Source organism: Stenella coeruleoalba (assembly GCF_951394435.1).
Source record: "Stenella coeruleoalba genome assembly, chromosome: 15".
Taxonomy (NCBI): Eukaryota; Metazoa; Chordata; class Mammalia; order Artiodactyla; family Delphinidae; genus Stenella; species Stenella coeruleoalba.
The window spans coordinates 57,825,492-57,852,833 of NC_137161.1; the positions used below are offsets into that span (position 1 = coordinate 57,825,492).

The window sequence follows — 27,342 nt, forward strand, 5'->3', positions numbered from 1 at the left end:
GACAGCTTGAACCAACATGGCAGCAGGGAGTATGCTGACTGGCCAGGGCTGACCCACTTGTCTCCTTCTGGAAGAGAGGGGTACGGTCACTTGAGAAAGTGGGGAGGGTGTTTCCTCAAAGGGAAATTGGAATGCTAGTCAGACAAACAGTTGCCTACCATAGTGTATACCCTCCTAGCCTGTCCCTGGGTGACCCACCGCTCCAGCTCTGTAGGCATTTGGGAAGAGGGGTCCTCAATCCCCTCTGTTCTAGCCTGCTTCCCCCTCAAAAGACCAGCTAGGGTTGTGTCTGCCCCAGGAAGTCAGATCTGACTCCAGGTGCCCTTGTAGGGGGATTCCCGGTGGCCTGGAAAATCAGCCCAGCAAGGCTGGGGAGGACTGTCCTGCCCACTGCTACCCCAGGACCCTTGGCCAGATTTCACCTCCCTGCCAAAGGAGGGAGAGCTCGGGGGCGGGGTTGGAGGAGGAAGGAAGGATGCCTGCAGGGCGTAGCTGCTGTTTACAAACAGAAAATGCTCCTTCCTGCCCGCCCCTGAGAATGGGGCTATCTGGGCTGGCTCGGACAATGGAGCTCCTGCAGGGAGGGTCCCCAAAATGCCACTTCTGGCCTCCCTCTGAAGGCCACCAGGGAACAGCCTGAGAATCCAGAGACTAGGCTCTTCTGTGAAGAGGTTTTGCAACACAAACCAGAATATTGACCTTGGGGAGCTGATGCCCATGTTTCTACATAAGGTGCCCCAGCCCTCGCACCTCACGCCACAAGGCGGCACTGCAAGCCCCTCCCTCTTGCTCTAAGCCTGCGGGGAGCGGGGTGAGATTTGTGGTGGAGTCAACGGATAAGGCCTGAACCCCGGTTCTCTTTTGGTGGCTCTCCATCTCCATCAGCCCTTCCAAAACCACCCATAATAACAATACACTGACCAGAACAATAGTAAATGAAAACTCCATAGCAAACAAGAATAAATGTCTCTTTAGAAAACTTGGCTCCATTGTTTGACATGGAATAGAATAACTAAAGGAAAGCAGGCTGCTTGCCACATACGGCGAGCATGGCTGTGTTCAAAGCTCAGCTCTGCCCTGGGCAACTGTAAACATTTGTGCCTTTGTCAACACCTCTGTATAATGTAGCTGAGGACACTCCTCACCACACCTTACAAAGTCATTATGAGGATTCAAGAAACAAACAACTGCAATAAGTGCCCGATAACAGAAGCAACGTGTTCGGTGATTGTACCACGTGGATCGGGGAAATGGGTGGCAGCCACATTGTAAAGGAGAGGAGGGAGAAATTGGGAAAACTCTCTGAAGTAGTGTAGTGCTATTTGAAAGTGGACTTAGATTAGTTGTGATGGATACTGTAAAGCCTCAAGGGCACCACTATATTTTTAAAAAATATAATTGATCGACTAATAGAGGAGAAGAAATAGAATCATATAAAACATTTAAAAGCAGAAGGCATAAAGAGAAGGGAAGAATTTTTTTAAAAAGGAACAAATATGCTGAATACAGTTATAAACATGGTAGATATCAATGCAACTGTACCATTATATTAAATGTGAAAGGTATAAATACACCAATGAAAAAACAGAGACTGTCAGAGTAAATTGAAAAAACAAGACTCAACCACATGTCTACGAGAAACCCACTTTAAATATGAACGAGTGGGAGCTCTAGCAGAAAGTGAAAGGCTGTGGAGCCAAACTGCCCAGGATTGATTGGGCTGCTGCTTTAACCTTGCTGAGACTCAGTTTTTTCTTCTGTAAAATGGGTACAGTATTAGTTATGATTGTGTAGAGGTGTTGTGAGAATTCAATGAGCTAATTCATATAAAGCATTTAGAATAGTGACTGGCACACGGTAAGCACTGCAAGAGCATGCTGTTTTTGTTGTTGTTATTATTATCAATTGTAGCTTCAGGACAAGTTGCTCAGCTCTCACTACCAACCAGCTTTTCACTTCCAAGCTTCCCCTAAATAGAAACTCCAGAACCACCACTTTTTCCTTGAGTTTTAAGCCAAGATCGCCTACATAATTTTTAAGGTCCAGTGCAAAATGAAAGTGCAGGACCCCCTATTCAAAATATTTAGGAACTCCAAGTAGGTCCTGGCAGAGCATTAAATCAAAGGCAGGGCACGTCTGTGTGACCGCACAGGCCTCATGCCCATGAAGCTGGCTCTGCAGAAGAGCCACAGACTGAGAGGGCTAGGTCAGAATCCAGGAGGCCAACCATGCCGCCCCTCCCCCTCCCCCTCCCCTGCCCCGGTCTGCTCCACCTGACAGGTCAGAAACACAGTGACCTCCTGGCTGTGAGCATACCTCACTCCTCCAGACGGATGGAACCCTGGCCCAGATGTGCTCCTTGCCAAAGAAACACTTTGCTGCCTGCTTTCTTTTGAAATCCTAAACCCAGGATTCTTAAGGGGCCTCCTTCCTAGACCCACTGGAGCAGAACTGGGGCCCAGGTTTGGGAAGGGGGATTGCGGAGCTAATACTGATTCTGGGAAGCCTTGCTCAGGGGTGGGCTGAGTGTTCCTGGTTTCAGGGGGACGTCTGCTCCAGGGAGCCCTGGGAAGGAACAAGTCCTGGCCTGTCCACGCACTCCCCACCCCCCAGTCGCCCAGCTGGACGTGCACAGCCCCCTGCCCTCTCCGGGGGGTGAGGCTGCTGGAGACTTCGGAGATTTTTGCCTTCAGGGACTCTGTTTACCAGGCCTGGTAAAGTCCATGGGCTCCAGCTCACTCTGGTCCTTGCCTATCCTGCCCCCAGGGTCACCACCCAGAGGCCCTTGCCCTCTGGGGCACTTGAAGCTGCCCCCAGAGATGCAGGGGTTCAGGCAGGGCAGGGGAGGAGGAGCCACTGGCACAGGCAGCGCGTAAGTGGCAGCCCCGGGGTGCCCAGTCATGCAGGCGATTCCCAGCCAGTGTGGGCAGCAGGCAAACAAGACTTCAGTGTCAGCGCAGCCCACCCGGCTCTGAAACACGTCTTTCTGTCTTCTGGGGGTGGGGCCTGATAGTAACCCCTGAGGGCCCAGGGACTGGCGGGTACTCGCCACCTCCCACCCCTATTTTACATACCCATCCATCCTCTCCTTCATCAAGGGGGAGGGACTCCCCGCAGACCTGGGTGCAGGCCAGCTGGTTCTTTATCTCAAAGATCCTGTCCATCCCAGCTTGGGCAGGGCCTGGGGAAAGCCTCTGGCTCCTCCCACCCTCTCTTTCCATTTCCTGCCCCCTCAGAAATGAACCTCGCAGGAGTCCTGCCAAACTCAAAATCTTGAACTGAAAGCCGCTGCCTCGTGGGTGCCTGGCTTCGGGATGGGAAGAGCTGGGGTGAGGCTGGCTCCCCCTGTGGCACCCAATCCCTCCTCCCCTAACCCCTACACTGTCCACCCTTGCATCTCTCCCCACCACGACCCACACCCCGACTCTAGGGCGGTGGCGATGTTTTCAGAACCCAAAAGCAAGAGCATGGTGTAAGAGGCAGTCATGCTTGCATGGAAAGATGGCGGTGGGGGAGGGGGGCTGTTTGAAACCCAGGACCCAGCAGGGTGGAAGGAGGGACGATGGATCTCTTCCAATTCAGAGTTTAACACTTGGTGGGAGTTGAGGGGGAGGAAAGGGAGAGGAAGAGGGTGCAGGGCGGGAAATTAAGGTACTATCTCTGCCCAAACAGCTACCACATTGCATGAGCTAACTTGTGTAATCTCAGAGCAGGGCTAGCGTTACAGGGATGCCAAACATGCGTGTCTTACTTATTATTATTATTATTGCTGCTGTTCTTGTTGTCACCCTGTCCTCTCTCTGGGGCCTCAGTTCCCCACAGGTGTACACAGTGTCTCTGCCTCCACCTGTACTGGGGGGACGTTGCCTTCCCAGAGAAGGGGGTGGGTTTAGCTGCCTTAGGATGGTCTCCAGGACACTTCTGTCCTCTGCTTGGGGCTCACAGCACAGGCAGGGTCCCCAGCTTGGGTTTATTCTTATCCTGTTCACTCAGTTGAGGGACATGTCAATCCATCTTGGGACTCTCCTAGTGTGCTGGTCTTGTGTAGGCAGGGAAATACATACACTTGGAATTGAATTAAAGTTAGTCACTGAAACTAATTCTATTCATTCTATAGTCATCCATTCATTTAAAAAATATTTCTTGAGGCCTATCGTGCGCCAGATGCCGAGCTGGGGGTAGGGTTGCAAGAGTAAAGAGGACGGTGCCCACTTGCAGGCACTCGGAGCCGAGCAGGGGTGGGTGCACATCTGTCAGCCACCCACCCACCCATGGTGAGGGAAGAATCACCTGAGGGGCTCATTAAACAGCGCCCAGGCCCCTCTCCTGGCGTTTCTGACTCTAAGGCTGGGAAGTGCCCAGGAACCTGCATTTTTAAAAAGAACTTCACATGGTTCTTATTATCAAGGGAGTTTGGAAACATTGCCCTAAGGAATAGGATTTACACCCAGAGTCGGGAAGGAAAGGAAGCTGATAGGATCCTTCTGAGAGATCAGGTAAGGCCTTCCTAGGGAACTGACTGAGAGCTGCGAACTAAAGCACAAGGCTGTTAACTGGGAGCAGAAGAGACTCATGTTCCTGGGACAAGAACAGCACGTGCAGCGGTCCTGCAGCGGGAAGTGAAAGTCCAGTGTGGCTGGAGTGCAGGAGAGAAGGGAGCTGGAGAGGTGGGTCAGAGTTTAAATCGGGGTGGAGGCTGCCCTAGGAGCCAGGGCCCTGGGGAGCCCTGGAAGGGTTTTGTGCAAGAGGGGCTGTCATGACTGCTGCTTTGAAAAGATTTTTCATTCTTCAGATACACACACTGAGCCTTACAGGTCCATCCAGCTCCTGGCAGAATGAGGTTTCTCACCCAGCTGCCTCCTTCCTGGGGCCCTGGCAGAGGGAGGAGAGGGACACAGGTAGCCTGGAGGCCCACCTCGGCAGACAGGAGGCTCTGGACTTGGTTTCTGCTCTCACGAGCTGTGCCCACCTCTGCATCCCCTAGGGCCCAGCAGCCAGGGGCAGCTCCGGAGGGAGGGAAGCTGTTTGCCAGTCCCACTGCCAAGATCCACCTCTGGCTTCCTTGCCCCTCAGAATGCGGTACCAGGACCAATTCTTCCCCCCTGCCCACCATTCCACCCACCTCCTCTGCCCTCTGGGGTCACCTGCCAAGGTGCTAACGGATGGGAGCAAGAGAGTGCAGAAGAGCAGACATTCAGGCCCTCAGGGGACTCTCCTCCCCTCGCCAGCACCTGAGTGAGCCGTTCTCCCACTACCCACACGCCCTGAAGTCTGGCTGGCAGAGGAAGACAGGAGGGTTCTCAGCCTCTCTTCAGTCCACAGAGGTTGTGGGTAAAAGGCAGTGGGAGAAGGTAGGCAGTGCCCACAGGGGTTGAGCTGCCAATCACGCTTGGCACGGAGTTGGCCTGGTGCCCTGACATCAGCTCAGGGGCTTGGGGGTCGGGGCACGGCTCATGGGGTGGGGCTACAAACTGGGCCTTATTTGTATACAGCCATGAGGGGTGGGGCAAGGCAGCTGGCATGCCATCTCCCCACCTCCACAGTGGCCAAGCCCACTGCCCCCATAACCTGGGGGACACTGTCCCCCACCCGCCCAGTGTCTTTATCTCCTCTTTGACTGGATTTAAAGCTCCTGGACCAGTTCCTGGAATCCAGGGAGGGTGGAGAGGAGAAAAGACTCACATCCTTCAAACTGATGAAAATGCTCCTGCAAAGACTTCTGGGGAAAATTGAGCCCACTGGGGTTTATGAGAAGCCAGGATGGAGAGGCGGGGTGAGGCTGAGCCAGCCTTTTCTGCGTCATTCCATTCCAAGGGTGATGCGTCTCCTTCATGTCCCTCCTGGGTGCTGCAAACTCTCTCCCCCTCCTTTGTTCTGGGGCAGCGTGGGGACCCCAGTCACCAAGCTCACTTCGCGATTTACTAAGTCGGCGTGTGGATCAGCGAGTCCGAGGCTAGCCAGGCCTCTGAAGGGTCTCCCTGGCCTGCAGCTCTCTGCCTGGCTGAGGTCCCTAACAGATACTGGGCAAGCAGGACCCCCTTAACGATCCCCACCAGCTAGGTGTCCCTGCTGTGCTCCAGTCTCTGTGGCCTGCATTTCATAGATGTTACCCCAGATAACTCACTAAGCCCCCCATAAGTAGAAACTATTATTGTTGTTCCCATTTTACAGATGAGGAAACCGAGGCTCAGAACAGTTAAGTGAGTTGTCCACAGTCACCTAGAGAGTGAGTTGCAGTGCCTGGATTTAAACCCCTGCAGAGGGGCTTCAGACCCCTTACAATGGGTGATTTTAACCCTCAGGCCTACCCACAAAGAAGGTTAAAGTTGTCCTCCTCACCTGTACCCAAAGGGAAAAGTGGTGACAGGAGACAGAAGCCCAGAGCACCTCAGGAAGTGACTGGGGGTGGGACCAGGACAGGTAAGGCAAGCGAGGAGCAAACATGAGGAAGACCTTGGGCCCCTGGGAGTGTGGGCCTTGTACTTGCAGGCACCTGAGTGGGAGGGCCCCCTTACATGCCTGTGTATTGAGTTATTCTGTAAGATTTCAAGATATTTTCCAATTTTTCAATTAATATGTTTTCTTGTATATGAAGGAAACGTTCCAGAGTCCACACAGATATTTACTTAGGTACTAGAATAAGGTTGGAAGAAGGAGGGAATGGGTTGGGCCATGCCAGTTGTAGCTGATTTGCTTTTTCTTTTCTTTTCTTTTCCTTTTTTAAATTGAGGTGAAATTCACCTAACATAAAATTAACCATTTAAAGGTGTACAATTCAGTGGTGTTTAGTACATTTACAATGTTGTGTAGCCATCACTTTTCTAGTTTCAAAAAGGAGGACATATACCCATTAAGTACTCACTCACTCCCCTTCCCTCCTCCCCCCGGACCCTTAAAGAGTAAGGTGAACCTGAGCGGGCACACCTCCTTGTAGCCCCGTCCTGCTAGGGCATGAGAGCTCGCTGGCCTGCTTGCGGTTCCCTATCCGGATGGCCCCTTATCAGGACAGGAGGCCAGACACCCCTTGGAAAGGCCAGTTCTCTGACTCACATCCTCCGCTGATGGGTCTCCCTCATCTTCTGAGACCACCAACAGCCTGGGGCTGAGCTGTGGGCGCTGCAGAGACCCCCTCCCAAGACACACACACACACACACACACACACACACATACACACACAGCCAGGCTCAAACCCACTAAGCATGTGGCAGGGGAGGGGCCATGCCAGCAGCCTCTCGGACACGCCCAACCCAGGCTATCCTGGGCTCTACTCCCCATGGGTGCCCACACCCGGGCCTGCCCGCGGAGGAGCGCCAGGAATCCCAAGCAGCATAGTTGGGCGGGGAGGAGGGAAGGACCAGCTGTCTCTGGGACACAGAGAATTCCTCCACGGAGCCTGTCTGCAGTCACAAGGGACCCAAGAAGGTGCAGCAAAAGGCTCAAAGCCCAGCCCCCAGCCCAATATAGAGACTAAGAATGTTTTTTGTGTTTTCAGGGGAGGAATAGAAGGACTCTTCATAGTTCCTTAGGAATTTGAATTGTATGCCTTGAACCTGCCTCCCATTCCTGCCCCGCCCCCCTCAGCCTGTGTGAGGGGACACTTGTCAAGAGCGCCCGGGGAACCACAGGAGCAAACAGCCAGGACTTTGTGTGATGGTGACGCACTGACATTTCTGGGCAAGGCAAAAAATGCAGCCGCCTCCCTCCCAGCGCCTTATGCCCTGACACTGGCTGGGGGAGAGCGGGGGATGGGGGGAGCCACCTGGGGGTCGATGCCAGCTCATCCTAGCTGTGCCACTGTGGGCCCTCCGTAACAATGTGGTTGGAAGTATGAACTCTGAGCCTACTGCCTGGGTGTGAATCCTGGTTCCACCATCTCTGTAACCTCAGACAACTTCCTAAGCCTCCCCGTGCCTCAGTTTCCTCATCTGTAAAATGGGGATAGGCGCAGCAGCTACTTCAGAGGAGGAGTGTGGGATCACCTGAGAAAGAGGGTAAAGCACCTGGCATCTCACAAGCTTTCAAGATGTTATCTCCTGTTATTATTATTATTATTATTGCTTTTTGTTAGCAGAGAACAGAGAAATGCTGTCCCCCCAGGTCAGCTGCTTGGTGAGTAAAGCTATGGAATCCTCTGTTCCTTTAGACTACCCTGAGGCGGGGGACTTGCTGATGGATTAAATGTAGGGTGCGAGAGAGGAGGAGCCAAAGATGACCCCCAGGTTGGGGGCAGTGAGTGGGGGTGGTTTACTTAGAGAAGGACCGGTGGTGGCACTATTTCTGGACAAATGAACCTGGAGATGTTGTCAGGCAGGGACACAGGAGTCTGGGGTTGGGAGACAAGAATCTGGGGGTCAGTAGGGGGTGAATGGAATTAAAGGAGGGATGTAGGTGAGACTGCCACAGAAAAGGTGCGTAAGAGGGAGGAGACAGCAGCCCCAGGGCCTGCTGCCGTCAGAGCTGGGAAATTGTCTGAACAGACTCTAGATATCTGGGGTCCCTGTTCCCCAAGTGGTTGGCTTCGGCCCCCAGAGTGGGAAGTGAGTCTTTTCACATTGATTGACACCTGTGTGGGCCACGAGGTGGGCATCATCAAGTCTACAACTGAGGGAGAGTTGCGGGGGTGAGGGTCCAAGGAAACGGATCCTGGGGGCACAAGGGTCACATTTCTGGGATCATCTCAATGGAATGAAGCCAGGCCTTTTGAGTATAAGATGGCTAGCAATGGGAGTGAATAAAGCCCTAGAGCTGGGTTTGAGTCTGAGGAGGGTTCTGCTCTTTAGTTATTGCTTCCTGAAGTGGGAATTAAATGCACTACCTGACTCAAGCCTGGACATCTAAGTAGATGTTCTCAGGTTTCTTCAAACTCTGTAGTTGATGGATAATTTTGTCTTTGTCTGGAGTTTTTAACCTACACCTAAGCATCATGACAGAAATGGGTTGTTTATAGTTTCATTCATTCATTCATCCTGCTCTTGTGGATTTCAGGTGGTGATAAGTTCTGTGAAGTATGTAAAACAAGGTAACGGGACAGTCACAGAGATGGGAGGTGAGGTAGAGTAGTCACGGCAGGCTTCACGGAGGGGGTGGTATTTGGGTTCAGACCTGAACGACAAGCTGGAGCCACACACACACAGAGTATTCCAGGAAGTGGGGACAGTGAGTGCAAAGGCCCTGCGGCAGGCAGAACTTGGTGTGTTGAGAAAAATAGAGGACGGTCAGCACATAGTGAGTGGAGAAATGAAGAGGAGCTGAGGCTGTGGCGGGGAGCAGAGGGCAGACGGTGCAGGTTTGTGGAACGCCAGTCAGAGGCCTGAGTTTTATTCAGCTCACAATGGGAAAGACAGTGGACTACTCAACAATAAAAAGGAACCAACTATTGATGCATGTGACGACATGGACGAGTCTCAGAACAAATATGCTGAGTGTAAGAAGCAAGACAAAAAAGGAGCGCACGGTGTATGAGTCCATTTATGTGAAGTTCTAGAAACCACGAACTAATCAGTGTGTGCCTGGTTGAGGGAGGGATGACCAAGGGGGTGAGGAAACTTTTGGGGGTGATGGATTCATTCACTATCTTGATTAGTGGCTGTGGCTTGTTGGTTGGACACATATGTTAAACTGATCATACCGTACTTCTTAAATATGTGCAGTTTGCAATTCATTGCTTACATGTCAATGAAGCTGGGAAAGATTTCGGAAGCCGCAAGTGGATTTCAGTGGTGAGGGGACATGATGTGGTTCAGCGAACAGACCTGGGGCAGAAGCCCGGGTTGCAGCAGGGCCTGGGGATGCTGCTCAGGCAGAGAGGAGGGTGGAGGGGTCCCCGTGGAGCAGGCGGAGCTCAGCTTCAGGGAATTCAGACCCCGGTGCCCCTTCTGATCCAGCTGTTGAGTAAAAGAAGACCTCGCAAATTCACCTTTTCAAGAGATGAGTGTCCATTTGAAGCCCATTTTTTAAAATCTCATTTGACTCCTCAGTGAAACAGAACTGTTTTCCCTGGGTTGTTTGACAGACAGCTGTGGCTGTGAGTTCTGTGAAGGCAAGACTCAGTCAGGCAGAGTCCCTGCTGGGGCCACAGTGCCCAGCACAGGTGTTGGCACGTGCCGGGTGCTCGGTGCCAGGCCTGTGTGTCCTAATCCATAGCCACCTTCATTCCCAGACCAGATGGTACAACTCTCGGCCCTTCAAAGTCATCGACAGCAAAGACAGGCTCAGTGTGACCCCTCAGCTCTCCTTAACCAGGGGGAAAAAGTGGGCTGAGGGTTTCCTGCAACAGGTCTGGAAGTTCTGAAGAGAACAGGGTACCCGCTCCACCTCTAACTTGCTGTGTGACTCTGAGCAAGTCACTGTGCCTCTCTGGGCCTTCTCTTCTGAAAAAATGGGTGGTTGAAAGTTTCACCTCCTGAGGCCTTCATGAGCTCCATCTATTCCTTCATCCATTCACTCAAGAAACATCCTGTGATTCTAAAGGTTAAAACCAAAAAAAAAAGGACCTCCAGATCACCCTTTTTAACCAGAAAGTAAAAAACCCCCAATGCTTTCGCAGTCCTAGAGCATTGCTGTTGAGGTTTTACTATACTTTTCCTGGACTCAGTTTTGCTGAATTAGTGAAATGGAATTGGGAAAGAGAATACAATAGCATTCAAATTAATAAGTGTCCTGGCCCCCAATGGCTCCAGCCTTTATGTCTCAGACCCTATGCCCCTTCTTTTATTTTTAAATTTTTAAATTTTTTGTTTTTGCCCCTTGTTTTAGTGCACCCCTACTGGGGAGTAGACTGACAGCAAGGTCAGAGAGTCACTTTTGGTGTTAGGCATGATAATAAATTCTGAACAATTCACACAAGGAGAAGCCTGTGGTCATAGGAAGTCAACCAGAGAGGAGTCAAGCAAACTGGTCCCCACCCCAAATCTGCCTGCTCTGTAGTCATGTGACCCCACTTGAAATGTGACCCCTTCTCCTCCACAACCCCCGGGCCTCAATTTTCTAGGCTGGATCTTCTAGAGGGTCTTTCAGGAGCCTCAACAAGGCAGAGTGACAAAATCAGCTGCCTAAAGGGTCAGCAGGCATTATTTGTGAATGAAGCAGGACTAGTGTGAGACAATAGGGAGTGGTGGGGACTGTGGCAAAATGAATGCTGCAAGCTCAGTATAACAGCTATAGGGGCAGTGTGCACGCAGGGTAGCCAGATAATCCCATCTTTAAGAGAAGCCAAATGTGTGTGTGTGTGTGTGTGTGTGTGTGTGTGTGTGCACGCAGAATGTATTATTTAGTTGTCAGCAATTAATTCAATTCAATACATTTTTGAAGGCTTCCTACTAATCAAGACTCAGGTCCATGCCCATCAGCCTTACATTTTCAACTCTATCTCCTTTCTTGTGGTTTCTCACTTTGTCTCCAAAGTCCGCTGGATTTCTAGCACAGGTCTGGTCTTCTGAGAAATGCTAAAATGCTGGGTGAGGCCATGGAGGCAGGAAAGGATACAAATGTGAGCACATGCTTGCACACGCGTGCACACACACACACACGCACACACGCACACCCTGCTTAGGGAGTGGTGTGTTCCCTGGAGCCAGCTGGACAGCATCCCTCGTGAGCCCACAGGGAAAGCAAGTCAACTGGGAGATCCTCCAACTTCTCCCAATTTGTTCTCAGGCCTGGCAGGGAACCAGCACTTGGGGTTGTCTCTAGGATTTCCTGCCTGGGCTGCAGCAGGGGAGACATCCTGTAAGGCTGTGGTCAGCGTGCCAGCTTCTGAGAGCCACAGTGGGAATCACACACTGGTCCCTCAGTTGTAAACAGCACATAGGAGGCTTACCTTCCCCACATCATAATGCAACTACACCCTTCTCCTCCTAAAACTCAGAAATCATCCCTCCTGTCCAAGATGGATATACATGCATTTGTATATATTTGTTTGCCTATTTACTATGTGCCCAATAAAGTGTTTATGGGACATCCATTGTGTACAGGGACTGAGGGTACAGAGCTGACTAAAATCTCAGGGCATCCCCATTCCCTCCACTTTGCTTTCTTCCCCCATCACTCTGCCAAAACCTATTCTTACAGTTATCCAAAGCCTCCTGGGGACTAAACCCAATAATCTGTTTTTCTTCTTAAAATTTTTTCTTAGCAATGAGCACATCCAATATCATTAGGGAAATGCAAATCAAAACTACCATCTCACAGACACCATCTCACACCCATTAGGATGGCTACTATAAAAAAGAAAAAACAGAAAATAAGTTTTGACAAGCATATAAAGAAATAGGACCCCTTTTTGGTGGGAATAGTATGGTGGTTCCTCAAAAATTTACAAACAGAATTATCATATTATCTAGTAATTCCTCTTCTGGGTATATGCTCAAAATATTTGAAAGTAGGGTCTCAAAGAGATATTTGTATGCCTGTGTTCATTGTAGGATTATTCATAATAACTAAAATGTGGAAGCAAACTGAGCACCCATTAATAGATGAATGGATAAGCAAAATGCAGTACAATGGAATATTATTCAGCTTTAAAAAGGGAAAGAGGGGGCTTCCCTGGTGGCGCAGAGGTTGAGAGTCAGCCTGCCGATGCAGGGGACACGGGTTCGTGCCCCGGTCCGGGAGGATCCCACATGCCGCGGAGCGGCTGGGCCCGTGAGCCATGGCCACTGAGCCTGCGCGTCGGGAGCCTGTGCTCCGCAACGGGAGAGGCCACAACAGTGAGAGGTCCGCGTACCGCAAAAAAAAAAAAAAAGGGAAAGGGTTTTGCAATATACTACAACATGGATGAGCCTTGAGGACATTATGCTAAGTGAAATAAGCCAGTCACAAAGAGAAGAGGCAACTACTGTGTGATTCCCCTTATATGAGATACTTAGAAGACTCAAAAATCATAGAGACAGAAAGTAGAATGGAGTTGGCATGGGGAAATATGGGGAGTTATTGTTTAATGGCTACAGACTTTTAGTTTTATAAGATGAAAAGAATTATGGTGATGGGTGGTGGCGATGGCTGCACAATATTATGAATGTATTTATTACCAATGAACTGTACACCTAACAATGGTTAAGATGATACATTTTACATTACGTGGATTTTACCACAATAAGAAAAACTGAAAAAATATCTTATTAATGAGCACCCCCAGCACCCAGACTTCGGTTTCTAAATACCATTCTCCAATAAAAGGAAACAGGGCTCCTTGGAGAAAGGGCTGATTCTAAGGCTGGAGCAGAAAAAAATTCAAGATGAGGCTTGAATTTTATCTGGCATCTTATAGGGCCAGAAAGTAAGGAAGTACTCAAAAAACAAAAGGATGGGGGGTGTCAAAGAGACACAGGAACCAACCCAGAAGAGCTCCCAATGCCCAAAGCTGGAACAATTTGAGCAACACAAGAAATAATGTAGTATTTTTCTTAGAGAAGAATTACAAAATACTCCCCTTCTAAGAGGTGGAGCTTAATCCCCCCATCCTTGAGTGTGAGCTGGACTAATGACTCACTTCTAAAGAATGAAGTATGGAAAGGGGAGAGCAATAACTGTACAAGGGAGAAGGCTGGCAGATGCCACCTTAACCACGTGATCAGTTTTACATCAGCAGGTATGTCATGCAGACATCATGAATGCCCTCATAGGAAGGGACGAGAAGGATACTGCACCTCCGGTCTTCCCTGCCAAAACTGTAACCCCAGACTAGTCATGAGAAAAACATCAGACAAACCCAAGTTCAGGGACATTTAACAAACACCAACAAATACAGGGACTCTTCAAAACTGTCAAGGTCATGAAAAACAAGGAAATATGGAGAAATGGTCATAGACAGAGGAGGCTGATAACTAAGTGCAGCGTGGTACCCTGGATTGGACCTTAGAACAGATAAAGGTAAACAGGAAAAACAAATTCTGGAGTTTAGTTAATAGTAATGCACAAATGTTAATTTCTTAGTTTTGACAAATGCACCATAACAAACAGTTATATAAGATGTTAACATTAGGGGGAGGTGGGTGAAGGGTATATGGGAACTCTCCGTGTTGTCTTTGCAACTTTTCTGTGAATCTAAACCTATTGCACAATAAAAAGTCTATTTAAAAAAGCATTTCCTGGGCTTCCCTGGTGGCGCAGTGGTTGAGGGTCCGCCTGCCGATGCAGGGGACACGGGTTCGTGCCCCGGTCTGGGAAGATCCCACATGCCGTGAAGCGGCTGGGCCCGTGAGCCATGGCTGCTGAGCCTGCGCGTCCGGAGCCTGTGCTCCGCAACAGGAGAGGCCACAACAGTGAGAGGCCTACGTAATGCAAAAAAAAAAAAAGCATTTCCTCCTGATTAAAAAGGAACACAGGTTCACTGTAGATAATTCTTAATATAAGCAAATAAGAAACCAGCAGTTACTTACCATCAACTCTGTTAACATTCCAGTGTATTTCAATGCAATCTTTTTTCCTGTGCACAATTTTGTTCTCTGCACTTTTTTTTAAAATTGAAGTATAGTTGATTTACAATGTGGTGCTAATTTCTGTTGTACAACAAAGTGATTCAGTTATACATGTACGTACATTCTTTTTAATATTCTTTTCCATTATGGTTTATCACAGGATATGGAATATACAGTAGGACCTTGCTGTTTATCCATTCTGTATATACTAGTTTGCATCTGCTAACTCCAAATTCCCACTCCATCCCTCCTCCATCCCCCTCCCCCTTGACAACCACAGGTCTGTTCTCTTTGTGAGTCTGTTTCTGTTTTGTAGATAAGTTCATTTGTGCCATATTTTAGATTCCACATATAAGTGATATCACATGGTATTTGTCTTTCTCTTTCTGACTTACTTCACATAGTATGATAATCTCTACTTCCATCCATGTTGCTGCAAATGGTATTATTTTGTTCTCTTTTATGCCTGATGTACGCTGCACTTTTAGCCTTACAAGCATATTCCTTCAGCACTCAAGCATTCGGCGAGCTTCATTTTGGTAGCTACTTAATATTCCATGACTTGGTTGCGCTGTATTTTACTTAGCTGCTCTCTCTGCTGTTGGACGTATCTTTCAGAGGTTTCCTATGATAACTAACTCTTTAGTGCTTAATCTGAGTCTGCATCTGGGATAGTTTTCTAATGATAGAGTCTTAAGGAAGACATTTATAAGTTGAAGGGTGTGGGTATTTTTAAAGCTCTTGACACTTATTGCCAATTTACTTTCCAAAAGTGTACACCCATGGGTACACAGGTCCATGGTGTGTTTAGGATGCCTGCTTCCAAAGGGCTTTCCTTATTCTTCATCTGAATACCCTCACTCTTGCACCTCTTTCTGCAGTCCCCTTGACGTTGCTTCTTCTGGGCTGTTTGCCTCTCTCTGCGCTCTCTCTTCCCTCCTTGGTCCTCTGTTCACTCCAGCATCACATTCCTCCAGTGAACCTCTTTCAGGCTTTAGCATCTCCTGCACTAGTCCATCTATCCCTGAGGCTTCGGATATCTCCTGCATCCCCAGGCACAGCCTCACTAGCCTCTCTCTTGAGCTCTAAGTTTACATTTCCACTCTCCTTTCAGATAGTTACACCAGGACATCCCTTAGGCGATGATTCAAACTCCACGCATGAAAGGGAAGTTGTCTACATTTTCTCTGCCTCTATCCATCACCCCACTCACTCCACTGCTCAAGGGCACAGCATCCCCAAGCATCAGCTACTCAAGCCAGCCATCTCTGCCCCATCCCAGTCTCCCACTTGCCCTCTTCAGTCCATACTCTAAGGATTTGGGCCTCAACCACATGAGTGCTCCTCACGCACCTGTCCTGATCCAGAACTTCTGCCTCTTGTGCCTGACATTCTAACAGCTTGGTCTCCCCACCTCCCTCCATCATCCTTCTGCTCCTCATGAGGAATTATTTCTGAAACACTAACCTGGTAATTTTCACATCCCCACTTTAAAGATCCTATGGGCTCCCTACTGCCCATCGCCATGACTCCTTGGGTGCAATGCATTCAAGTCACCCAATAGCATTGCCACTCATTTGTAGGAAAACTGACTCTTCTATCCTCTTTCAAGCGAAATTTCCTCAAGCACGGAGTTTCTATTGGATGCTAAGTAGCCTTTAACACCTCTTTAAGACTCTCTGATCTCCTTTTTGAACCAAAGAAGACTTCAGACAATATTACCTTGGGCAGACAATATTACCTAAACAGACACCATTAGCAGTATTTTGTTTTTTCAACTCCTGGCAAAGCAGGTTTCCTGTTTGCAGTCATGCTATAAATCTGCCTTTTAAAATAAATTTGTCTTTTTTTAAAGTGCAACAATCTAAAAGATTGAGTGAATAACAGTAAAGATGGTACAGACATACCTCGGAGATACCACGCGTTCAGTTCCAGACGATTGCAATGAAGCCAATATCGCAATAAAGCGAGTCATATGAATTTTTCTGGTTTCCCAGTGCATATCAAAGTTATGTTCACATTATACTGTAGTTTATTAAGTGTGTGAGTGCTATGTCTTTTAAAAAGTATATACCTTATTTTAAAAACACCTTATTGCTAAAAAATGCTAACCATCATCTACGCCTTCAGCAAGTCGTAGTAGTAACGTCAAAGATCACTGATCACAGGTCACCATAACAAATACAATAATGATGAACAAGTTTGAAGTATTGTGAGAATTACTACAGTGTGACACAGAGACACAAAGTGAGCAAATGCTATTGGAAAAATGGCACCAAGAGACTTGCTCAATGCAGGGTGGCCACAAACCCTCGATTTATAAAAAACGTATTATCGGCGAACCACAGTAAAGCAAAGTGTGATAAAACAAGAGATGCCTGTACTTGGTCATGGCAAAAATTGTGGAGGTGTTATTTGCTACTCAGAGTCTGGTCCCTAGACTATCAGCATCCTCAGGGAGCTTGTTAGAAGTTCAGAATCTCAGGCTCCACCCGAGACCTACTGACTCAGAATCTGCATTTTAACAGGATCGCCAGGTGATCCGCACATGCTTTTAAAGGGTTGGGAAGCACCGATGTGAATAATGAACCAGGAAAAAGTCAAAGCTATTTGTCCTTCACGACCTGGCCTCATCCAGTCCTTCTAGATGATTCACAGCCTTTCCAAGGGCTTCTCCATCCCGGGCGCAACTTTCTGCCTCAACCCATGCCATTCCTCTCACCAGAAATACTGTCCTTTTCTCCCTCAACCTTCTCATCATTCAGGACTCAGCTCTAATAGTAAGTTCTTTTTTCTGTTGTTTGAGATGAATTTCACGTAACATAAAGTTGACCACCTAAAGTGGACCATTCTATGGCATTTAGCCCATTGACAATGTTGTCCAGCCACTTCTACCTGGTCCCAAACGTTCTCGCCACCTCAAAATAAAACTCTGTACCCGCTAAGCAGTCACTTCAATCCCCTCTCCCTGGCAACCACCCATCTGCTATTTCTATGGAGGTGCATATTCTGGGCATTTCATATCAATGGAATCATACAATATGTGTCTGGTTTCTTTCACTGAGTATGATGTCTTCAGGGTTTATCCGGGTTGTAGCAGGTATCAGTGCTTTGTTCATTTTTAACGGCTGAATAATATTCTATTGTGTGGGTAGACCACATTTTGTTTATCTGTGAACCCACTGATGGACATTTGGGTTGTTTCTACCTTGTAACTATTGTGATTAGAGTTGCTATGAACTTTCGTGGACAAATATTTATCTGTTTTCAATGCTCTTGGTTGTATAACCAGGAGTAGAATTGCTGGGTCGTGTTTAACTTTCTGAAGCAATGTCCCTTCTTCACAGAGCTTTCCCTCAACCCTGACCTGCTTCCTCCTGCCCCAACACAGAATGAATTTTGCTGCCCCCTTCTCCCACTGCAATTTCTAAAAATGTCTAGCAAGGCCAGGATCCAAACCCAGGACTTTTGACTCCAAATCCTATTTTTTTTTGCACTGCCCTACATGGCTGACAGTTACTTCCACCTCAGACTGACCTCGTTTTATAGAACAGGCTCAGTCTGGGAGCTTGTTCAAGGCCACTCGGCTCCTGAGTGACAGCTGGTCTCTGGACTCTCAGCTCTGATGTCCAATCTTTGGACACCATGGTCTATACTGTGCTCCTAAATGGACAAACAGGTTTAGAAAAGGTGGCCTCTTCCATTCCTGGCACGGCTGACAACCTTACAATGCTCCGTCACCGAGAGGGGGTCACAGTCTGTCTCCTCCTGGGATCAGCCAGAAAGGTGGTTCTGCAGCAAGGAACAAGCTCCAGGATTCCTGGCATGGCACATTTATTTTAGCTCTTTATATATATATATATTTTTTTTTCCCCATGATAGGAGGAAAGGAAGAAAATGACTCTTTTGTTTTTCTGACTTTGCAAATTCTATGCTGTGTAAGGAACGTGCATGGAGCGGGGCACCAGGGGCGCCAGGAGCAGCGGCGGCTCAGGGGCAGATCCCCAGGCAGGGGGCACTGGGGAAGGTCTTCCTCATGCCCATGCACTTCTTGTCAATGCACAGGGTGTTGGCCTTCATGGCCAGCTCGTGTTCCAGTCGGCACTTGGTCATGACCAGCAGCTGCTGCGTGTCCTGCGTCTCCCGCAGCCTCAGCTTGAGGGTCTGCACGGTGTCGTTGATGGTGCACACCTCACTCATGAGCCTGGGGAGAGAGCAGAGGGGAAGGCACGGTCCAGCCAGCCGGGCGGCACAGGTCTCCCTTGTGTCAGGAGCCAGGTGGGAGGGGCTCGGCTGGCAGAGAAGACAGAGGGGGAGCAAGCAGACAGGTGAACACACAGCAGAGCTGCTGAGGGCAATGAGTGCAAAGGGAGAAGTAGATGAGATGTTCAGGAAAACAATCTGGCAGTTCCTCAGTTAAACACAGACTCGCCAAAGGACACAGCAATTCCACTCCTGAGTATGTACCCACAAGAACTAAAAACAGACACTCAAATACTTGCACAAATACTCGTGGGGCACTAATAACAAGAGTCAACAGGTAGACACAGCCCAAATGTCCATCGACAGATGAATGCATACACAAAATATGGTCTATCCCCACACTAGGATATTGTTGAGATGTAATGAAAAGAAATGGAGCAGCGGTACGAGCTACAACATGGATGGACCTTGAAGACATGATGCTGAGTGAAAGATACCGACACCAAAGCTTATATATTGTCCGATCCCATTTATATGAAATGATCAGAATAGGCAAATCCATAACAAGAGGTAGTAGATTAGGGGTTGCCAGGGGCTGAAGGGAGAGGGATAGGGAGCGACTGCTAATGAGGATAGGACTTCCTTTTGGGTCAAATGAATGAAAACGTTCTGGAGCTAGCTACACATTGTAAATGTACTAGGTGCCACTAATGGTATGTTACTTTATGTTGTACGTATTTTATCACAGTTTTTTAAAAAACCCAGATAACAGGGCCAGCCTCATGTAACTAAGATGGTCAGGTGTGATGTCTGCTCTTGGCATCCATCTCAGGTCCCACCTGTGCCCCAGCTGCCGGGAGTGTTGGCTGTTGATGGCTCCTAGGTCCACATGTCTCCAGGGAAGCCAATGGCTCACCAACGGCAGTGGGTACAAAAGGCCATCCCCTGCCTCAGGGTGGAACCAGCTCCGTGGTGTAATTCACGCTCCAGAGTTCCCCGTGGGATCAGGCTGAAGCGGGGCTCCCCTATCCTGAAGCTCTGCTCCTGTGGGACCTTCCCAAGGCACCAGGAAAAGGCTTTCTGAGGAGGGAACGTTTGAGCGAATGAGCTGGCTGTGTAAAGATCAAGAGGGAAGCACTCTACAGCCGCTGATCTAGAGAACTCTGTGCGATGCTAGTAATGTTCTATATCCGCACTGCTGGATCCGGCGGCCACTAGCCATGCGGAGCTCATGAGTAATTGCAATGCAGCAAGATCAACTGAGGAGCTGGATTTTTCATCGTTTTTCATTTTAAATCATTTAAATGTAAATGGAAGAGCCACACCCAGCTGGTGGCTACTGAATTGGACCGTGTGGTTCTACAGAGAAGAGCACATGCAAAATCGATTGGTCTGGATTTTGTTCTCAGGGCAATGGGAAGGCGCTGGTGAGGCGGTGGGCGCTGAAATGGGGAATGATGTGCTGATTCAGATTTAGGATAACCTCCAGGCTGCTGGGTAAAGATTAGATTGGACGGGGATAAGAGTGGAGGCGGGAGAGAGATTAGGGTTATTTCAATATCCAGATTGAGTGGGTTGAATAGTGTCCCCCAAAAGATATGTCCAAGTCTGAACCCCAGTACCTGTGAATGTGATGCTCTTTGGAAGAAGGGGTTTTTGTAGATGTAACTGAGTTAAGGATCTTGAGAAGAAATCATCCTCGATTTAGGATGGGCCCTAAATCCAACGACTGGTCTTGTAAGAGAAAGGAGGGGGAGATTTGAGACACAGAGACATACAGGGAAGAAGGTCATGTGAAGACGGATGCAGATGCAGTGATGCAGCTACTAGCCAAGGACCGCCAGCCACCACCAGAAGCCAGTTGAGGGGCCGGGAAAGGATGCTCTCTCAGAGGCCCCAGAGAGAACCAACCCTGTCGATACCTTGATTTCAGATGCTTGGCCTCCGCAAGTTTGAAAAAATAAATTTCTGTTGTAAGCCACCCAGTTTCTGGTAATTGGTCACAGCAGCCCTAAGACAGGAATATACCTGGTGAGCTGTGACGGTGGGTTGGTTTTGGGGCTGTGCCCTGGGACCCACCTTGGGGGTGGTGGGGAGGGACAGTGAAACTGTGCTCAGGACTGGAGGACACGCTGCTGGGAGGACTTGGGTTGATATCCCAAGGATGAGCACCCCCATGACAAGCCTGAGCTAGAGAGAGGCGACAGAAGCAGCCTGGAGATCCTTCTTTCCTGGGGGCTCTCTTGAGCAGTGCTGTCCAGCGATGGAAATATTCTGTTCCGTGCCCCCGGCCACACGTGGCTCCTGACCACTTGATATGCAGTTTGTGTGAATCAGGACCTGAATTTTAAATTTTATTTCATTTTAACTAATTGAAATGCAAATCTAAAGGGACTTTCAGTCTGAGGAATGGAGGGATGGACACGGAAGGGACCTGCATGCTCAGAGAGGGTCAGGAGAAGAGGGGCCACCTGTGGGAGGTAGAGGAGAAAGACCCAGAGGTGGTAAGGGAGGGGATGGAGGGACAAAGAATGTAATGCATGGACGGGGCAATTAAGCTGCTGCAGAAGGCAGACAGCTTGAGTGCTGTTGTCCGCTCAGTTCCCAACACACGTGCATATAGTTGTGCACACACACACACACATACACACACACATGCGCACACACACACACACACACACACACTGCCCAGGACTCTTGAGCCGAACACGCCTCATCCATGTTCTCTGTCTACACCCCTTGGTGACACAGTTGGTGGACGGGGAGGCAGGGAGTGTGTCCCAGAGCAGTAAGTCCCCCGGGACAACATCTGGTCCCTCCCCTCAAAGCTCGGTTGTGTGTAAGCCTCCCTGGGGTGGACAAATGGGTGATCAGAGCCTCTGCACCAGGGCTGCTGGAGCCCAACCTGAGCTGATGCAGGGGCAGGTGGAGGAGGGGTCAGGAGAGCTTCCCCAACCCCTCACCAAGGACCTGGACCCCACCCAGCCCAGGTGGGGCAGGACCCTGGCCACACGGCACCCGCTTCTGGGGTGAAGACTTTCCAGGCCAGCAGCGGGCTGAGGAGCAGGTAGCCAGGCCTTCAAGCTCAAAGCCAGGCGTCGCTTTGCACCCCACCCCTGACACAGCCAGCTTTTCTGTGTCCCACAAGATTATCTCAGGCAGTAACCGAGGCCGTGCAAACCTCAGCACATGGAACCACCTGGCGTTTTCTCTCCAAATACTTTCCCTCCTCCTTACTTCTCCAGCGCTCTTCTCCACATCTCAGCTCAGAAGGAAGACAAGCCACTGAGTTGTGGGGGCATTTGTTATGCAGCAATAGAGAATGGAGGGAACAGAGCAGCCAAGTGACCAGCCCCAAGTCACACAGCATGTTCATGGGAAACGAATCCCCCATGGCCAATGACCACTTCCTTCCTTGCCTGGTCATCATCCCATTCCAAACCCCTCCTCCAGACTCACAAATCCTGTCTCTGGGGCTGCATGAGTGTTTTGCCCCTCTCCTGTGAGGAGGCCCTTTGTCAACAGAAGAAGCCCTCCTTAGCTAAGCGGCACAGGCAGGGTTAGGCTATTCCGAGGGCTCTCAGCTGAGAACTTCACAGAAAGGGCGGTGGAGGATGACTGAGGTGTGGGCTGGGCGCCTCTTTCATGGGAGCCTGGAGAGAGAGAGAGTGACGCCCGCAAGGGCAAGGGCCACACCTCTGGGCTGGGTGGTTCCCTCTTGTTGGCTTTTAGGGGACAGCTGGAGGGTTCCCAGAGCAGAACAGAGCTACAAAACCATCCTCACTTAGATGAGAGGGCTGCAGTGCAGGGGGGCGGTCTCCACGGTGGGGAGGCCATCAAGGGCACCCCAGAGCCCCAGGCCCCCACCCAGTGCCCTGTGGAGTTGTGGGCCTGGACGTCCTGATTGGTGGAGGGTCCGTTTTCCAGACCCAGGCTTCCTGGCAGCTCCAGAGACCCACCCCTCCCCTCTGGCCTCCACCACTCACTTGAACTGGGGCATGTCCCTGCACAGCTCCACACAGGGCCGCCGGGTCCGGCACTCCAGCCTTGTCTGCGCCACCTTCAGCGGGCTCTCCTTGGCCATGATGGACCTTTCCAGCAGCATGATGGTGTTCTCCGTCTGGAAGATCTCCTGCAGCGTCTGCAGAGAACATTTGCGGTATCAGAAGGAACCTGATCTTGAACTTAGCCAGCCATGAGTACCCCCAGAACCGAGTGTTCTCAACAGATGTCACCTCACTGTGGGTGAAACATGCATTCTCCTCCTATCATCACTGGATGCCCTAGATCTGCGAGCAGTTCTAGTTTTCATGGGGCCCCTCCCCTGCGAGAAGGCTCTTTGTGGGTGGGCTGTGCTAACACCCCTCTCAGACTCAGCAGGTCCCAATGGCGAGGTGACATGTGCTCTGTTCCTGACAAGCCTAGAAGCTGTACCTTGCCATGGTGCCCCCCAACATCCTTCCTTTGGCTAATCTATTCGTTTGCTGTCTGTCTCCCTCACTAGCATGTAAGCTCCCAGAGGTCAGGGGCTTTGCCTCGTCCATTGCTGTATCCCCCATTGCCAGGAACAGAGCTTGGTGAGAGTGAGGGCTATCAGATAAAATACAGGACACCCAGTTAAACGTGAATTTCAGACTCACGACAAAGCGTTTTTTATCATATGTCTCAACTACTGCATGAGACATAGTTACACTAAAAATCCACTTGTCGTTGATTTTGAAATTCAAGTTTAACTGGACATCCTGCATTTTTATTTGCTAAATTTGGCAACTCATAGTAGGAGCTCGATAAATATTCATTGAATGAATGAATGAATGAATGACAGTGGGATCCAGGAGTGTAGATTTTTAGCTAGCTCCCCAATGGTCCTTATGCACACTGAAGTTTGGGAACAGTGTGCCCTGAAATTTATCTGGTCCTGTCCATCTCAGATTTTAATGTGGGGAGCAGTACTTACACGTGAGTATGCCAGCACTCCTGAATGCAGTGGGGACTGCAAGTCTAAGACCCCGTCTCACCTTCAGGGACTTTACAGTCATGTTGTCTTTCTCTTTGCCATGAGCTATGAAACATTCACAAATCATAACAGGTACTGGGATGACTATTTTAGCTGGGTTGGGCCCATATTCTATGGGCAACAAGAAACTGCTTAAAAGATGATTTTTTCCAAAGAATTAAAGTACTGGCTTCCCTACTACCTTAAGAAAAAAAGCCTACAAGGAGAGCATTTCTCTACTTCAGGAGAACAAAAGGATGTCCTTTTCCTCCTGGGGGTGAGATGGAGGCAGAGTTGTCTGAGGGCAGGGGGCGGCACTGCCTCTTTCAAAGCCCACCGAGGAGGAAGACTGACCCCTCACCTGGTCCTCAGTGAGCCACCCAGACCAGAGCGACGCCAACCACACGCTGGTTAAATATTATCCCATGAGAATGTTCTGTGCCCAACACGTGGGAAGGTCAACACTCCAGTAAGTGGGGGGAACACCTCTCCTAGAAGCCCTGGGGATTTCCCTCAGAAACCTGCCCTTTGGGTATGCAGATACGCAGAGCTCAGAAAACACCACCCCAGCGTCCTGTGGAAGAAAATGGAGCCCTTCTAAACAGGAGAAATGCTTCTCGGCACCACACTGCCCCGACCTACTACCTAGATGGCCCTATTGGGGGGTACCTACTGCTGGCGTGCAGTGAGGGGGACATTACTGAGGTTTGGGCTGCTGGCGGTGCCCAGCCTGGGATGCTTCTCTCTCGCCAGAAGGCTGCTGCCGGTGGAACCAAAGCCAGTGGCCTGTGGTTGTGCCTACCTTGGCTTCTCCTCTTTGTTCCCTCTCCTGCCCCTCTGGCCCCCAGCTTGGGGCCTGAAATGTTACAAAAGACCTATCGCTCTGTTTTTTAAAAAAATTTTATTGTAGTACAGTTGATTTACAATGTTGTGTTAGTTTCAGGTCTGCAGCAAAGCGATTTAGTTAAGTATATTCTTTTCCATTATGGTTTATTACAGGATATTGAATATAGTGTCCTGTGCATACAATAGGACCTTGTTGTTTATCTATTTTACATATAGTAGTGTGTATCTGCTAATCCCAAACTCCTTATTTATCCCTCCCCCACTCCCTTTCCCCTTTGGTAACCATAAGTTTGTTTTCTATGCCTATGAGTCAGTTTCTCTTTTGTAAGTAAGTTCATTTGTGTCATATTTTAGATTCCACATATAAGTGGTATCATATGGTATTTGTCTTTCTCTGTCTGGCCTACTTCACTTAGTATGATAATCTCTAGGTCCATCCATGTTGCTGCAAATGGCATTATTTCATTCTTTTTTATGGCTGAGTAGTATTCCACTGTATATATGTACCACATCTTCTTTATCCATTCATCTGTTGATGGACATTTAGGTTGTTTCCCTGTCTTGACTATGGTGAATAGTGCTGCTATGAACATAGGGGTGCATGTATCTTTTTGAATTAGAGTTTCCTCTGGGTATATGCTCAGGATTGGGATTGCTGGATCATATGGTAACTCCATTTTTAGTGTTTTAAGGAACCTCCATACTGTTCTCCACAGTGACTGCACCAATTTACATTCCCACCAACAGTGCAGAGGGTTCCCTTTTCTCCACACACTCTCCAGCATGTATTACTTGTAGACTTTTTAATGATGAAAAGGCCTATCTCTTGAGTCTAAAAAAAGGGCTGACATTCATTCACGTGTTCAATCATTTCTTCATTCACTCATTAATTTACAGATTCATTGATTCGCTTGTTGACTTAACTGCTGACTCGGCACCTACTGGGTGCTAAGCACTGTTCTAGGCAGTGGACACAGCAGTGCACAGAACAGGCAGAAAGACCCATCTTCACAGAGTTACATGCTAGTGGATTATTCACCCATTCCTTTGCTCCTGTATGCAACATTTATTCAGCACCCACAAGCCGTTACTACTGTACAACTGCAACCATCTTTACCAGCACAGAAGTTCAAGTTCCTTCCTGTCTGTTAAAAACACATGTTGGATGCCTTCAGTGTGCAGGACATTGGTGGGAGGTACCATCACCTAAGAGGCATCCAATACATTTCAGTGTTCCAGGAACTCTCGTGTGAGCACAGCAGAGGGACAGGGACACAGCAACACAACAAACGGGAGCTCCTGGAGAACTAAAACCTACGAATTATTTTTTCAAACCTGCTGACCACCTGCAGGAGGGTGAGCACCGCCTCCTAACACTTGCTCATCCCCCTTGATTGACAAAAAGCAGCTGGGAAATCCAGAGACTTCTGCAGGCAACAGGCTCCAGCTACATTTTAACAAGCCTGCTCTGCCTTGTTATATGTCTCTTTCTAGCTACTCTCTACTTCTGTCAAGTGCTGTTCGTTTTCCAGCTGTAGAAGTAATACACATTTTTTTTTTTTTTTGCGGTGCGCGGGCCTCTCACCGTTGTGGCCTCTTTCGTGGCGGAGCACAGGCTCCAGTAATATACATTTGAAACGACTTGATTGAAACAGAAGTATAAAGTAAACAGCAGCCCAGGTGGCACGGGGGTAAAATCGCGAAGGCCGCCCAGGCGTGACTGAATTTGGAAAACCCTGTATCATACTGTGTGTCCCCCCTGGGCACCTAGATTCATCAGGTGAGAGAATTGAGAGGGAGCTGCGGAGCTCGGGGGCGGTGATGGTGGAGGGAGGGTGGTAAGGGGCAAGGGCCACTGTGCAGCCCCCTGCCCCCAGTCTCCTCCTCGGGGCTGGCTTCTGGAGGTGCTGGGGGAGGCGGGGTAGCTGGAACCAACTGTTGGTTTTTCTTCACCACCCGCTGTCCCCACTGGCATTTCTTGAGCGGGCCTGCCTGGGGATTTTCCACAACAGTAGGGGTTTCCAGAATTGGCTGCTCTAGAACCCACTGAGGACTCACAGCCAAAGCAAGTCTGTCCAGGTGGGTCTATACTCCGACATAAAGGTTCTCCGGAACCTCCTGTCCAGCCTCTGTCACTCACTGTCAGGGTCCTCTTCCTTGGAAGGGAGAAAAAAGACACACACACACACTCCGTCATGGGGGCAGCCCCTGATGCCCACCCCAGTCCTGCCAGCCTGTGAACCTCCAAAAGCCCTGGGGGCAGTGACTCAGCCTCCAGAAGTTTGGGGAGTGTGACCCCCAAGGGCCAGGAGGCAGAGACCACATGGGCTGACCAGAGGCAGGGGCTGGAGGCAGAATAGCCTTGACCTTCATGCTCAGGAGGAAGTTAGAGTGCCAACACCGAGCTCTGAGCTCCAGGACAGCCTGGTCCCTAGACCCCAAATTCCATGATAGCCCCTAGGAGAAGAGTCTGAAGTCTAAGAGGGTGACGCACACATCTCAGCATGTCCACTCCTGGTATGTACTGTAGGAGCTCAGGACCACTAAGGAATGCACCTGTCAAGAAGGTTCAGTGAGCTGGCAGCATCTGGGTGCCCACGACCATGGAGACAGACACATTAAAAAACGGTAAATGAGCCGATGGAGGATTTCGGCAGCCAATAGGTGGAGAGCATTAACCTCACATAGGAACAACGGTGGGTCTTTAAAATGATGCAAGGTGAGAAAGCCGGGAAACAATGAGCTATTTTATACAATCCCTTGTGAGGAAACTAAAAATCCATGCACATACCACGGTCATCCACATTTTGTGAGAACACATTTAAATCAACAGTCCATATTCACTCAATTAAAGAGGTCATATTCACTCATTCATTCAT

The 27,342-nt window shown here is 49.3% G+C and overlaps 1 protein-coding gene across 1 annotated transcript in view; it reads right to left on the bottom strand.

Moving 5' to 3' along the window:
* Positions 1-18,078: 18,078 nt before the first annotated feature.
* Positions 18,079-27,342, bottom strand: part of TEKT5 (tektin 5) — a gene marked incomplete at its 5' end in the record, with an annotated part of 38,672 nt that continues 29,408 nt past the window's right edge. The window contains 2 exons of the mRNA XM_079945768.1: positions 18,079-18,622; positions 22,608-22,762. Of these exons, the coding sequence (XP_079801894.1) occupies positions 18,409-18,622; positions 22,608-22,762 (369 nt within the window). The 3' untranslated portion in view covers positions 18,079-18,408. The remainder of the gene's footprint in view (positions 18,623-22,607; positions 22,763-27,342) is intronic.